Source organism: Xiphophorus maculatus, chromosome 3 (genome assembly GCF_002775205.1).
Source record: "Xiphophorus maculatus strain JP 163 A chromosome 3, X_maculatus-5.0-male, whole genome shotgun sequence".
Lineage (NCBI taxonomy): Eukaryota > Metazoa > Chordata > Actinopteri > Cyprinodontiformes > Poeciliidae > Xiphophorus > Xiphophorus maculatus.
The window spans coordinates 15,198,177-15,212,004 of record NC_036445.1 but is presented as its reverse complement, the minus strand read 5'-3'; the positions used below and the strand labels follow the sequence as shown (position 1 = coordinate 15,212,004).

The 13,828-nt window shown below is 38.5% G+C and overlaps 1 protein-coding gene across 2 annotated transcripts in view; it reads right to left on the bottom strand.

Moving 5' to 3' along the window:
- LOC102234787 (juxtaposed with another zinc finger protein 1) overlaps window positions 1-13,828 on the bottom strand; it is an 18,979-nt gene extending 5,151 nt beyond the window's left edge. The window contains exons 1-3 of one of the 2 annotated variants that reach the window (XM_023330382.1): window positions 13,241-13,828; window positions 2,294-2,366; window positions 1,482-1,693 (exon numbers count right to left, since the gene is read on the bottom strand). In XM_023330382.1, coding sequence (XP_023186150.1) covers window positions 1,482-1,693; window positions 2,294-2,366; window positions 13,241-13,577 — 622 coding nt within the window. In that variant the 5' untranslated portion in view covers window positions 13,578-13,828. The remainder of the gene's footprint in view (window positions 1-1,481; window positions 1,694-2,293; window positions 2,367-13,240) is intronic. The other variant, XM_005804676.2, reaches the window with a different exon arrangement.

The window sequence follows — 13,828 nt, the reverse complement described above, 5'->3', positions numbered from 1 at the left end:
CAGCAGTTCCCATACTCGTCTCTTCCTGAATTACAATACCCACATTTTAAGAAGCACTGAAATCAGCCAATTATGGGAAAAAATCTTGGGTTGAGAAACGTCTATTTGTTTTATGTATTCATTAATGTTGTTGTCTCTTTGAGTATGTGGGAAAATGCTACAAAGCTGTTTGAAAAAAAAAAAGTTTTCTGTAAATGTTGAAGGAAAAACATAAATGGTTTTAAATTTTTCTTTGACAAAAATAACTCTGAAAAGTGTGGCTCACATATGTGTTCAGCCCCCGTGTTTTAAAATGTTTGTAGAGACAGGTGTTTTTTGAAGTACGCCAATACCTGCTGAGCGAGATTGAACAGAGAGCGCATGTGAACAAAATGTAAAAACTTCTCAGTTAGATTCAAATCTTGGCCATTCAAATACAGGACCATGCAAATTCAACCCATTTCTTTGCAGCTCTGGATCTTTGTTTTGTCGTTGTGCTGCTAGAAAATAAACCTCCCACTCAGTCTCAAGTCTTTTACAACCTGCAAAAACCTATTGCCTCGCATTCTGTAGGCAGACCAAAAAAGTTCAGTTTTAGTCCCATCTGAGCACATCACCTTCTTTCCCATCTCCTCCAGAATACTCTCATGTGTACTGCTCTGCTTAATGCTCTCGTTGCTAAGCCTGTCACTAAAAAAAAGTCCTTATTAGAACATCCCTCACATCATTCTACATTACATTATAAAACTCACAATGGCAGGATATCATTTTACAGCAGAAAGTGGTCTGCATGGGAATTGTTAAGAGTTCAATTTGATTCAGTCCTCTGTCAGGTGTAGGTAGAGGAAATGCACAGTGTAAAAAGCTTAATTAAAGGAAGCTCTCATTTCTGAATGTCAATCAGACTCAGAATGTGAGACACAGCAAGACTTTTAGCAGGTAACAGGAAGTTGCACTGTTTTATCTTGTTGAGCTTTCAGCCACTGTCTACTGTTGAACATGCTAGCTTTGGAAAGGTTGGCAGCATATAAGAAACCCCAGAGTTAAGGATAGGATCTAGATAGATGATGGTGAGAACACACAAAGAGACTGAGGTTGTATTTATGCTAGCCCCCACTAACTGAGCTAATAGCTATGGGAAAATGCTAAACCTAGTCTTAAATGTGAATTCTAACATTATTTTGTCAGACTTAAAATGGTAAATCTTTGATTTATAGCAAATACTTTCACACATCATTGCCTCTGTTTCTAACATAAATAATGAATGTGTACTCAATAATGTGTGAAAGTTCGAAAAAAAAAAGATGAATTCTGTTCTCATACTGTATATTCTTGTGTAATAATTCCTAAAGACAGAAAACAAACAAAAAGGCATCTGAGAATCCACCAAGAAATTCTGATCAGTGCACCTCTACTTTAATAATAAAAAAGAAAAAGACAATATTTATTTGCTGCTGTGAGGTGAAACTGCTCATCTCACTAGAAATGAGAACGACGGGTACCTGTTGGTGTACTGCTGCGGAAGGAAGAGGAAGGGGTGATCGGTGGGGTGACAGGAGGGGTGAGGTTTCCACTGGTGTGACGGGGTGGTGTGGAGACGTTGGTGCGTGACAACGTGGCCGTCAGAGAGAGCTTAGGCTGCACCTTTTTCTTCAGGGCCTCGTGTTCTCGCCTCGCAGCGTCTGTCATGAACCTGGCATTGTGGATCACAAAGCTGCTTAGTGTTTGTTAAAAAGAAAGAGAAAAAAAAAAAAATTAGGAAAAGAATGTAATTTCACACTTTCTTCACTAATTAACTTGGAGCCCTTCAGTTGTAGAACGCATGGTTGGAAAAAACACCACTGGCCACATTTCCATGAAAAAAACATTTTATTGGAGTAGTAAAGTCTTTGGTAAATTGGTATAATAAGATAGAAGCATTAACACAGACACTGGTGAAGGAAAAGTGGAATTAGAAAATTAAGTAACAGCCACATGAAGATGCGTTTGTAAAAGCAGGGAGACAGTGGGACACTTTGTCGTACTCTGGCGTACTGTGGAAGGCCAATAAAAGCTCTGTTTGAGCCCCATATCAAAGGCAGCTGGGATGATCTCAGAGCAGTAAAAAAAAACACAACGCCACAGAAATTAATCTAAGCTGTCCTCCAGATGACAAATGAAACTGTCAGCAACACTTAATGAGTCTCCCGCATAATATAAAACAGAAGCAGCTGATTCAGAAGAAGTCTCGTCATAAAATTAATCTGAGGTTAAATCAGATCAATTCATGAATTTTAAGAAGCAGGTTTTGAAGGTTAAAAAAAATTGCCCTTACCTATTGATGTAGCTGAGAGCAATATATGTCGGCTGCTGCTGTTCCTGCTTCTCCAAGAAACAGGGGTCTGTTTCTAGGCAGATAGAGAAACAGAAACATTGGAAGGAGTTGAGCAAAATGAACTAAATATTCACCAAATTCTGTAGGCCTTCAATTTATGCTAACATACATATTTGAAATCAAACATTTTTATTTTGCCTTTTTCTTTTTCTTAGCCTTTAATGCTTTAACAGCTTCTCCTTTTAAGGTTGATGTATCTCATAAAAACCAATAAAATAATATAATAAAATATTATCTAATCATATTAAAAAAGTACATTCACAAATGAAGTGTTCCACAAACCTGAACAAGGTGGTCCTGTGCTAAAAGTAATTGATCTTGTTGATCTTGTAGAGTGTTAAAGCATTTTTATCTAGAGGAACAATCTTTATTCTTTGTTTCCTAGTCCGCATAAATTTAATACATGAATGATTAAGGTTTCACACTACAGCATTTAACAAATTTTAAATAGAAGACATTATGTAATGGCGTAACCAATCACAGGAAAGGCAGTCTTTCCTATACAGCCTTGTTCCCCACAAAAGATAATTGCAAAATAAGCTGATTGGTTGATCTGGGATCTTTGAACAATCATTGGAAAGTTGCATGGAAGGAAAATGTGTGAAGAAATATGTGCACAGGCAGCAGTTTAAAACTGCACCCTGTGTAGGAATGAACTAGCTGGACTTTGAACCTTCTTCCACTGTCAAAGGCAGGCTGGTTCAATGACCATGCCATCACTGTGATTGTGTGGACAGCAACCTGGCCTGGCATAAACACATAAAAATGAGAGGCATCAGACCCCCCCAAAAAACTGCAAACAAGCTGAGGGATCCTATTAAAGTAACAAAGTCTCTGATTAATTTTATGCCACACCACTCAGATGTCGTAATTTATGTAAAAGGAGCCCCAACCAAGTACTCCACACTATGTACGTAAATACTACATTAGACTCTATTGGTCCTACATTTTATTTTAATCTTCTGAAAAACTTTTTTTTATATATATCTGTAAACCATGATCGTAAAAAGTGACAGAAATAAATGTTTAACATTTATCTCAATCAGTTTCACTGTCTAAATTGAAAACAGTGTGTTCTCTTTGTACTCAGCTGTCAGATTTTCTGAGTTTCCAATTGGGACACCAACAAAAAAAATCATCCTGAAGTCCAAATTCTGAGGAGAAAAATCAGAGATTGCTGAGCAACCCTGACGTCAGTGTCTACAACGGTTGCAAGCATATAGAAAGTAGTATATACTCTAAACTAAGACCTTTGTTGAACTAGTATGTGTAATCATGTTTTGTTTTTATGTATGAAAGCATAGAACAGAGAGAAATATGATATTGGTTTGTATTGGGAGTAGCATTTAGAATTAAAACTATTCTGACCCGAAGTCAGCTTTCTGACCTTTTATCAAAATGCTCCCAGCTCATGTGACGACATTCACAGCTCAAATCTCGAAGTTACAAAACAGATGGATTGCTAATCATTTTTGTATTGACTACAATTATCAACACCAGGTGATAAAAGTAAAATTCTCTCCACTTTCTGTGTTCAAACACAGAAAAATACATAAATAACTAGGTAGAATGTACAGCTCTATGTGGGGCATCACTTCAGTAAATCCCCTACAATCTATATGAAATTCAATTTTGAGATACAAAGATAACACACCACATTAACATGCCTGAAATCAATATGAGGGCCGATTTGTTTTGGTATAAACTACTATAACCAATGCAAGGTAATGACAGTATATCTCTCCATTTTAAGATATTTCACAGTGTCATTTGTTTAATGAGATGCAATTCATCAGAAGTGCTTTGTTTATAGCTTTTGCCAGCAGCTTTCACTTAGTTCTATATGTGTGCAGCCATAAGCGTGAGACTGGAGTAATATATAAACCATCAGAAGTGCTAACAAATAGTTTAAACAGAAACATTAAGAATGGCAGTCGGAGTGAATACTCAATACAGGACTAATAGGCAAACTCCGACTTTCCCAGTCAAGACCATGACCATAATGAATATTTATTTATTTTTTTTCCTGACTTCTACCTTGTAAACTCAGATTTCCAAGTATAAAGCAAACTCACTATATTTCCTCGGTATAATTGTATTTAAAGTATTAGTGAGAGAACCCAGCCTCTATGGATTGACAGACTGTTGAGCACATAAAATAATGCATATTGAGGTGTTTTCAGAACATTTAGAAACACAATCCACCAATTTTTAAAGCGACAGATTTCATGGCCCAACTATAAAGTCTTCTCTGTCCCCCTTGTAGCACACAGTTTTATTATAGAACATCAAGTAAATGACATCTCACTATTTCTAGGTTCTTAAAGTGCAGCCCTGCAGAAACCAAATTGCACACATATGACCACACTCCACACATTGTATGTTTTCGCTTTCTCAGCTCCACACATTCGTCCTGCTCAGTGGTGCTAGATGTACAACAATAGCCAATCTCCACACCCTGAGGTGAAGCGTGACTGACTTCAATCACTCTTCCCTCTGTTATGGGAGAAGAGAGACAGCCCATAAAGCAACACTTTGTACCACTTCCCAGCTGAGCCTCGCTGCTTGCGTCTCTGACAGTGTTGTGAAAGATTGCTCAGCCCCATGGGGTTCAGTGCATTGCTTGGTTTTATCCAGCTCATTTATTAGGCCATTGATTTTTTAAACTATTATGAGCTTCATTTAAGAAGAAATTATAACATTAATAACACTGCAATTTCTGTTTACTGTTAGCATCATTTTCTTTCAATGTAATGACAGTTGCAATGAGAAAAAAACCAACTAATTAAAGGTTTTGTTTTAAGAGGTTATAATTAAATCCCTCTTTTCGGCAGAATTGCTTTAACTATGCCAAATTGAAATTTTTTTTCAAACCCTCAGCTAGCACGCTGAAAATCATATTACATAATATCAATTGGATTGAAATTTTAATACTTACTAGGACACTCAATAAACCATCTAGTTTTTTTTTCTATGAGGCATTACATTTTGGACTTATTGGTATTGTTTTGGATCATTATCCATGCTTGAGCTTAATGTAATGGTCTGACTGATGAACGCTCTTCTTCAGGTTCTTCTGGCCGCAAATGTAATCATGCTTTGACCAATTATAACAAGTCACAAGAAGCTGAAGCAGCAAAGCAATCACAGACCATCACAACTGGACAACCACGTGTCCAGTTGTCAGTAAGATGCTCTTTTTCTGAAATTTTGCTAGTTTCTCACCAGATTTAATGGGATTCATACCTTTCAAAAAGTTTCCATTAGTGTATCGCCAGTTCACAGAATATTAGGCTTCATTAAGATTTTTTTTTAGAGAAAGTGTGAGAAGGGCCTTTGCATTATTTTTGGTTAGCAGTAGTTTTTTGCCTTTGAGCTCTTCAATGGAAATCCTTTTTTGCCCTGTATTGTGTTTTTTTTGTGACCTGCTGGTGTGTGTCCTTGGGATGATCCACCATTGTTGCATTTGTGGATAATGGCTCTCACTGTGGGTTTGAGTCCCAAAGACTTAGAAATGGTTTTGTAACCCCTTCCAGACTTTGCTTCCCATCTGTTCCTGCATTTTTTTTTCCAAATTGGAACATGTGGTGTTGTTTTTTGAGATGTTTTAGCATATGCTATTTAAGTGATTTCTTGATAATACCAGGTAAAATAGGAATCCTGCCAGGGTTTAGCGACTGGGATTGTACCCAGCTTTGGGAGAAAAAAAAAACTGCATCTGTCTATTAGCATGGCACAAGTTTTTTGAGGCCATTATTAAGGTAATGTTAGTGCTGGGGTTGAAGAACTTTCAAATTTGTAATTGCAGTTTCTTGAAACTATACAGGTCTTAACCTAAGACTACAGATGGTTCTCTGAAGGCCATGTGCAAGCGTTTCATTAATAGAGGATTTATCCCTGGTGTGAAGGACAGCACATTTTACTCTACTTTCCAACGATGTCATGAAAACAAAGAGTTGGAGGCACGCATTCATTATGACACTAGTCCCATGCCAAAAGCCAGAGGCAACCCTGAGACTGCTCAGAGCTTTGCAGTAATGGCATGCGTGTGTGCAAGAGTGCACAAGAAATCCCTCCAAAAATCCCTAATGAGTCTCAAGCTGTGGATTGGCGGCCAGCTCAAACAGCAGTGGATCGGTCCGTTCCCACACACTGTAAATCACAAAAGCCTCAGGTGGGGACTGCAAAAGAAGGCCTGCGGGGACCACATCCCCCCACAGCCTCTAGTGTTCTTATAGGGCCACCATGAGTCAAGGATCAGGAGGAAGGTGCCTCAATTGGAGATGGGAACCCCTCTAATCAAACTACACAGGTGGTCCACCATGGTGGGCACCTATTAGAAGGCTTCTGGGAAACAAAGAGTTAGTGTAAGTCAGTGTAATTTGTATTTATGCCTACACATATGTGCTGATGTTATAGGGCTTACATAAAGAAAAGATATAATGACACCCAACAGAGCAGCTATTTTAATCTAAAGCAGATTTTCATTATTTATTGCAAACATTTATTTATGCTACGGATGGGCCATTCGCACTTGACAATCAATTCATGCATGAGGGCTTAATGAAGCAATATTAATGATTGTTTCTACCTGGCCTCAACCATAATTGTCCCAGTTTTATCTCAATTTTGATTGGTCCTTTTTGCACCACTTCAATGACTTTCCGTTTGTGTTTTCTGTTCTATCTGATGGCATCACCTCACCTTAACAATTATTGTCACCCTTTGCAAATACGCATGCAAAAGCCTTGAAGTAAATTGCTCAGAGTGAGCTGAGGAGATCCGTTCTTTTCTTTTGGCCTTTTAATAATAAATGTGGTATTTGAATGGAAGGTTTTCATGTCTTTCCCATTTTGAGAAGAGGTTAAAGGAAATAATCCTGCTTGTCAAGTCATATGTACTCCACACCAGACAAACAGGAGGTCACAAGTCATTAATAAAAAGTTACTAAATGCTTTAAAAAAAGGTCCCATGCATAAGCATAAGTCAAGTGCATTTTTGGAAGTTTTTAAATACTGAATAAATGTCCACAAATTGAAGGTAGGACTTTTACATTTGTTTCACTGTGTGTGTGTGTATATTGTGTGATTTTTCAGTTTCATACAACAGTGAAATGTAAATTACTCCATACTAGCTGTGCTTGGATTTGTAGCTGTAGGGTGTAAGTGCAGGCCAAATGATCCAGTACCACTTAACAAAAAGGGTCTCTGTGGTGGTCTACAGAATGATCACACAGCACACCTTCCTCAGGCAGCGGCGGAAGTGACGCCTGCTAGCCTCTCATTAGATACATCCTCCACCAGACCAGCGTCCTCATTCTTGTGTGCACACCAGACGCACAGTCCCCTCTCTCATTTCCACCAGCATCTGGCTGCTCCACCCCTGACAGTCAAATGCACCGTGGGGCAGAGGTGAGTGGTGAGCATTATGGTGACATGTTTATGGCGACTGTGAGCTGCAGGGAACATTACCAGGAGTGGTGGCACAGGTAATTCATTACAATGTGACCTCTGAGAAGGAAATGAAACGGAGACAAGCTCCATGTGAAAGCCACTCTTCGGTGGTTTCTGAGGAAACATGGAGGGAATAAAATGATTCATTATAAGTTTGACACACACAGCAACCTATACAACCCAGGCGTAAATGCAGAATCCCTCACCGTTGGATTTTTCGAAGTGCTTTATCAACCACGTAATTATAGCTGTTTTGTTGTGTGCCATTTTTAAAACGTCATATTACGAACATTAGAAAAGTCTTATGAGTCCGACATTAACATTGACAAGCATAAAAAGAAAAATATTAAAGGAGACAATAATTAAAAATTCCATTCAAAATTTTGAAATTGAATATCACTGCAGATCTATCACAATAGATGTCTGCACAGTGTCTGCAACAAAGCATATTCTCTATAAAAGCAAATTAGCTTGGTTTTATGGAAACCAAAGTATTGTTTGGCCTTGTAAGCAAAAACAATATGTGAAAACATGTAGATTAGGAAACAGGTGTTTACTGTTGCAATGAATCTATGCAACTGTGGTGATCAACACCAGTAAAGATTCTCCAGTAAAACCAGGCAGCAACAAAAGAAATGCTTATGGCAACAAAACCAATGGCATAAATATAATCACACTGAATTTCTAAGCTGCACAATGGTTTTTTGGGGTAGTGGATTCCCCCCCACAGAGAGGCAACAGTGGGGGACTGGGGAAATGTAATTAGCTCCACCAGGTGCACAGATCAGGGAACTAGTTACTGTCTAACAAATTTATTACTTCCGCACTTTTTTTTTTGTTTTTTTGAATGACTGCAAGTTGTTGGGGAAATAAAAAAAGCTCAATAAGCCTCCAACAGGACTGGCAACAAACAGACTTGTTGTGTTCCTAAGCTTACTGCAAATTTCAAGCTTCTGCTATTCCTGACCCTGGCTACCTGCTCACAGGTCAAAAAACACATCTGCAGCATCCTTCTGGTCGACTGAGCACATGGGGACATAGGCATAGTTTACATTCCATTATATTAAAACATAAGGCTACTTTGTAAGATTAAACGTACCTTTTAAAAATACCAACTTTTAAGCAAGTATTAAAATATTTTTAATCCTAGCAGAAAGTCATCATATATAAAGGGATCAATCTAACTATCTCTAATCTACTATCTGTCTATCACAATTATTATAAAGGACGTTTCACAAAAAGCTTTTATATAGTGCATTCAGGGGGATATCTCCCAATCAACAGACGAGCAGCGCCCTCTCTTGTTCACAGACCCATTCAGCAGTCTGCCCACAAAGCTCATGTACAAGAATGTATGCTTATTATCAGGCGCCTAATTACAATGGGGGAATGTGCCTCAAGCAGCAGGCCACCAGATGAGGAGGAAGACATGCCAAATCAAGCACCCCTCTGTAATTATGCATCACAGGCACTTGGCACAACGCGCAAGATTTCGCACTTCTCTGAGTGTATGCAGGCCGGCAGAGAGGGGAGAGGATAGAGGTGGGTAGGGGTTAGAGGGAGGGAGTTTTTCCACTTTGAGCCAACTAATTGCTTCATTATTCCCTAACAAGTTATTTGAAGGCCTTGCTTTTTTTTTTTTTTTTTAAACTAAAGCTAACACCTCTGACACATGCACATGCAGCACCAGTCTGAAAGCCGAGGATATTAAAGCCAGTCAAGCAACAAACAAGAACAACAGAGGCAGCCGAGCCCTGTCACCTTCAATAATAAGGGCCTGAAATATCGGATCAGGGGAGCAGATGTTGGAGCGAAGGGTCACGCTGTGGGGAAGGGAAGTTGCATTTTTGCCATACTAACAAAAAGTATGTAAACGCTAAAAAAATGTAATGGCACCATTTGATGCAGCTTAACCTAAAAAAACGCATAACCTTTGGTTCTCAAATGCTATCATTTTGAAAAAGTACAAAGTCTTTAAAAGAATAAAAATAGATGACACGTTCTATTCATTTCAAAATGTTGACTCCCACTTCCAGATTCATCAGTGATTCTGAGCCTATTTTGCCACCCTGGTACTAGAGATGCATCAATCAGGCATTTCTTGACTGGTTCCAATTTCCGTCTTTCTTTGAGGTCTGACTTGCTGATTCAGACAAAGATTGATTCCAGTTTTTTTTTGTTGTTTTTTTTTCAGTTTTATTTTTCTAAAGGGTATAACACACAACAAATAAAATGTTGTCCTTGACTGACCAAGCAGTTTGAAATATATCAGCAAGAAAGAAATTGCGATTTTAACAGTGCATTTATAGATGCAAAATGGTGGGTGGTCTGAGATGTTGACCTGCCAATCACCAATCCGAGTCATGCAATTAAAGAATATTTATGAAAATGGAGAACATTAGCAATAAAAGGTAGAAAAACAGAGATTGACATAATGTGGAGGAGTCAAAGGGAAAAATGTTATACATATCCTCCACAAATATTGCCTTTAAAACTTGATCTTTTATTTCAAAGACATAATCTCACACTTAAAAATGTGCTACGGCTCCCTAATAGTTACGTCTGGCAATTTTACTGTGTTACATCATGTTTATGCAGAACAATAAGTATGGCAGTGCTGACATTACAACCAAAACAGCACTCTTTCCTATGTCTGGGAAGGTTTCATGAATAAAACCTACAGCTCCTTGCTGGTGAACATGTGTAAAAGGCCTTTAATTAAACCTTACACTTAAAATTTTTGATACACTAAACCTGCCCATACATACTAAGAGTGCTGATCCCATGCTCATGGAATTTGGATACATCTATACATAAAACCTTGTGCACTACATTACACCTGTTGGAATCTAAAAGTTAAAAAAAAAAACCTTGTTGCATGTATTTATTCACAAATAGTCCCATCATCATAGATAGTATGATCAAAAACAGCTGATTAACTGACAGAGTGGGAAGCAAGGGATGTAAAAAATTAGTGAGGCTCCAGTGAACTTGGTCAACAAATGACCTTCATTAATTAAATGTTGTTAAAAGCCCCCCAAATGGATAAAAAAAACCCAAAAATCCCCAAAAGCTTGAAAAATAAATGAATTAGTTCAAAATGATTTCTTGAGCATACCCTGATATTAGTTCTGCTTCATTTATTGCATAACACTTAACTAAGGAGGGGCTATGATTGAAGTGGGATGGCCTGTAAATTTGACAACATCTGTGAGCCAATTTTATCTGCAGCAGCAGTGTTGTTGAGCTGCTTGCAATCCCAGCCAAAACTGATAGGACATTAAACTGGCCTCTTTTATATGCATTGTTACACTTCTTGTTAAAGACAGTCAGGAGTTTTACTAGCCAACACCAATCCCTATTTTTTCTTCTTTTTTTTTTTCACCAAGTTTAACTTCTTTTTTTAGTACTGTAACACAGGCAAACAAAATTCTGTAAAAGTTGTTTATTTCAGTAATTAAGTGTGGCAGAGATTGACCATAAAGGAAAAAACATGTGCTGCAGATTCCTTGACAGAGAAAGTTGTTTTAAAAGCAACAGAAAATGAAAGCATGAGAAGATTATCTTATGCATCAGAGCATATCTTCCAAATCCTTATCTGTTTCTTGCTACTTAAAACAACCTACGTCAAAGGTCATGCCTTTTGTTCATGTGTTTACAGACTAAAATGTCAGTTTTTATTAATTTAATGACTGCAAAAGTACATCTTCAGCAGATAACAATTTTAAATCAACAAGGCGTGGGCTGCCTAGCTGTTTGAAGGCATGCCAAGTTTTTACAAAGTTGTGCTGTCAAAGCCTCTAAAATTTATCTGTCATATTATAGTGAGATGCCAGACAAAGTGCTGCAGTGGCTGAAGTTTTCTCAAGCTTTATGGAGCATAGTAACAGAGTTCTCCACCTTCCCCACCTGTTGCTGTAATGAAATGACATCAGACTTATATGGAACTTTTCAACCCTCAAAGGGTTAATAGGTGCACCATTCCTCTCACCCCAAAACTGCTGGAGATCCACGACCTGGTACAGACATGCAAGTATAGACAATAGATTGTTATTTTTGACAAGCTATCAGCAGCATGTCTGCTAAGTAGCTGACTGCAGACTGCGTAGTTGAGCTTGACTAATTAATGTGCTAATATTGGCTGTTAGACTACCAGTGTACCCCATAAAGATCAAAGCAGCAACCAGGAATTATATGCTGCATAATAATCATATCTACTTGAAAAGCTTCTCCACTATTTTGCAAGTGTTTAATCTACATTTTTGGTAAAGTCCAGGTGTCAGAATAAAAACAGATACAAGAAGTTCTAGATAAATATCATTAGTGTAATAATCAATATTTTATCAGCAATAAGAAAAGTTGCTTTTTCTCTTTTAAGTAAAAGTAATTTGACCTTGTTTTACTATTTCTGTGTAAAATGTAAATGATGGTAATATTAAGTAAGGTGTGAGTGTGTGTGTGTATGGTTGTTTGTCCTGTATGTCTCTGTGTTGCCCTGCGACAGACTGGCGACCTGTCCAGGGTGTACCCCGCCTCTCGCCTGGAACGTAGCTGGAGATGGGCACCAGCAACCCTCCCGACCCCATTAGGGACAAGGGTGAACAGAAAATGGATGGATGGATGGATTAAGTAAGGTTAACATTTTGGTCAATACGTTTAAATTTGGTCAGCATCCCCATTACAAATTACTTCTAAGCAGAATTTTCAAATAAGATTAGTATTTAATACCAAAACAATATCAATAGTAATGATAATAACATTTTTCATTATATAACTTAGCCAAGAGATATAGAATATACAGTATGAACTTATATATTCTCTACTACAAGCTGACGGTAAAATCTAGTGAATTACAGAAAAGGGAAGAACAATATAATGATTATCTTCGACAGCCTGACAAAAAAAAAAAAAATGCAAATCAATAATAATGTTTGTCAAAAATACTTCATTTATTCTGAAAGAAGTTTGTTTTCTCCACGCTGAAACTTTATGAAGTGATAGATAAAGTAACACCACCAACACAAACGTGTTTTAGGATTTTTACACAATGACGTGCTGAGTGCTGCTAGGCAAACATCAAAACGCAGGTAATTATTCAATGCAACCTAATGAATCAAATTCATGAGCGGGGCTTTGATCTCTGCGCGCGGCCTTGCCTCAGATGCTGCACGAGCGACTTGCCAACACACAAATTGTCTCCGTTTTCTCTTACCGACTTTATTTCACTTCTCCAACTCTGTCGGTGTTACTGCTGTGTAGAAAGCAACGCAGCTCTTTAGACAGAAACGAACAGGACCCACCGGAACATCAACAGTCACCACACCTAGCAACCGGGTTGCCAGGACGCAGGAAGTAACTTGTTAGCTGTAGCCTCTAGTAGCCACGTCTGCTAGCTTCGACCGTGGCGGGTCGCTAGGCGCCGTGCGGCTCTTACCGATGTGGTTATCCTCGATGTGCACGATGAGCTCGGTCAGGGAGTCAAAGTGGAGCCCGCAGCCGGCGAACCTGCAAGTGTTGGAGAAGAAGGAAACGGCCGCGATGCCTGTCATGGTCGCCGTGACATTTGAAACGAAGGCAGGCAGCATCGGAGCAGAGGCAGCGAGGCGAAGCAGCGGCGAGAACAGCTGGAGCGGAGCTGCGACTCCACCGAGCTGCGTCAAACCCAGCTGGAGAGCGACAGCAGCACCGGATGTAAAGCTGCAGACTTTCATTTGAAAAGCACAATAGTTGTCAGATAAACTGCAAGCACGGATGTGGTTGAAGCCGCACATTTACAGAAATTAGCTTTACATAGGCATGCAAGTATTTTGTTTAGTCGTTTATCTTCTTAATGTCAAAATAATTGATAATTTAGTCAAACGAGTTGCACAAGTTAATAATGATTATTACAATTACTTTGTTTATAATTCCTCCTGGCCTCGGCTGTTATGTTTAGCTTGTTAATTTGTTTAGCAGGGTCAGTCAGTACATATGAATAAACAGTAAAGTACTAAATGTGCGAGAGACAGCAGGCCCTGCTGAA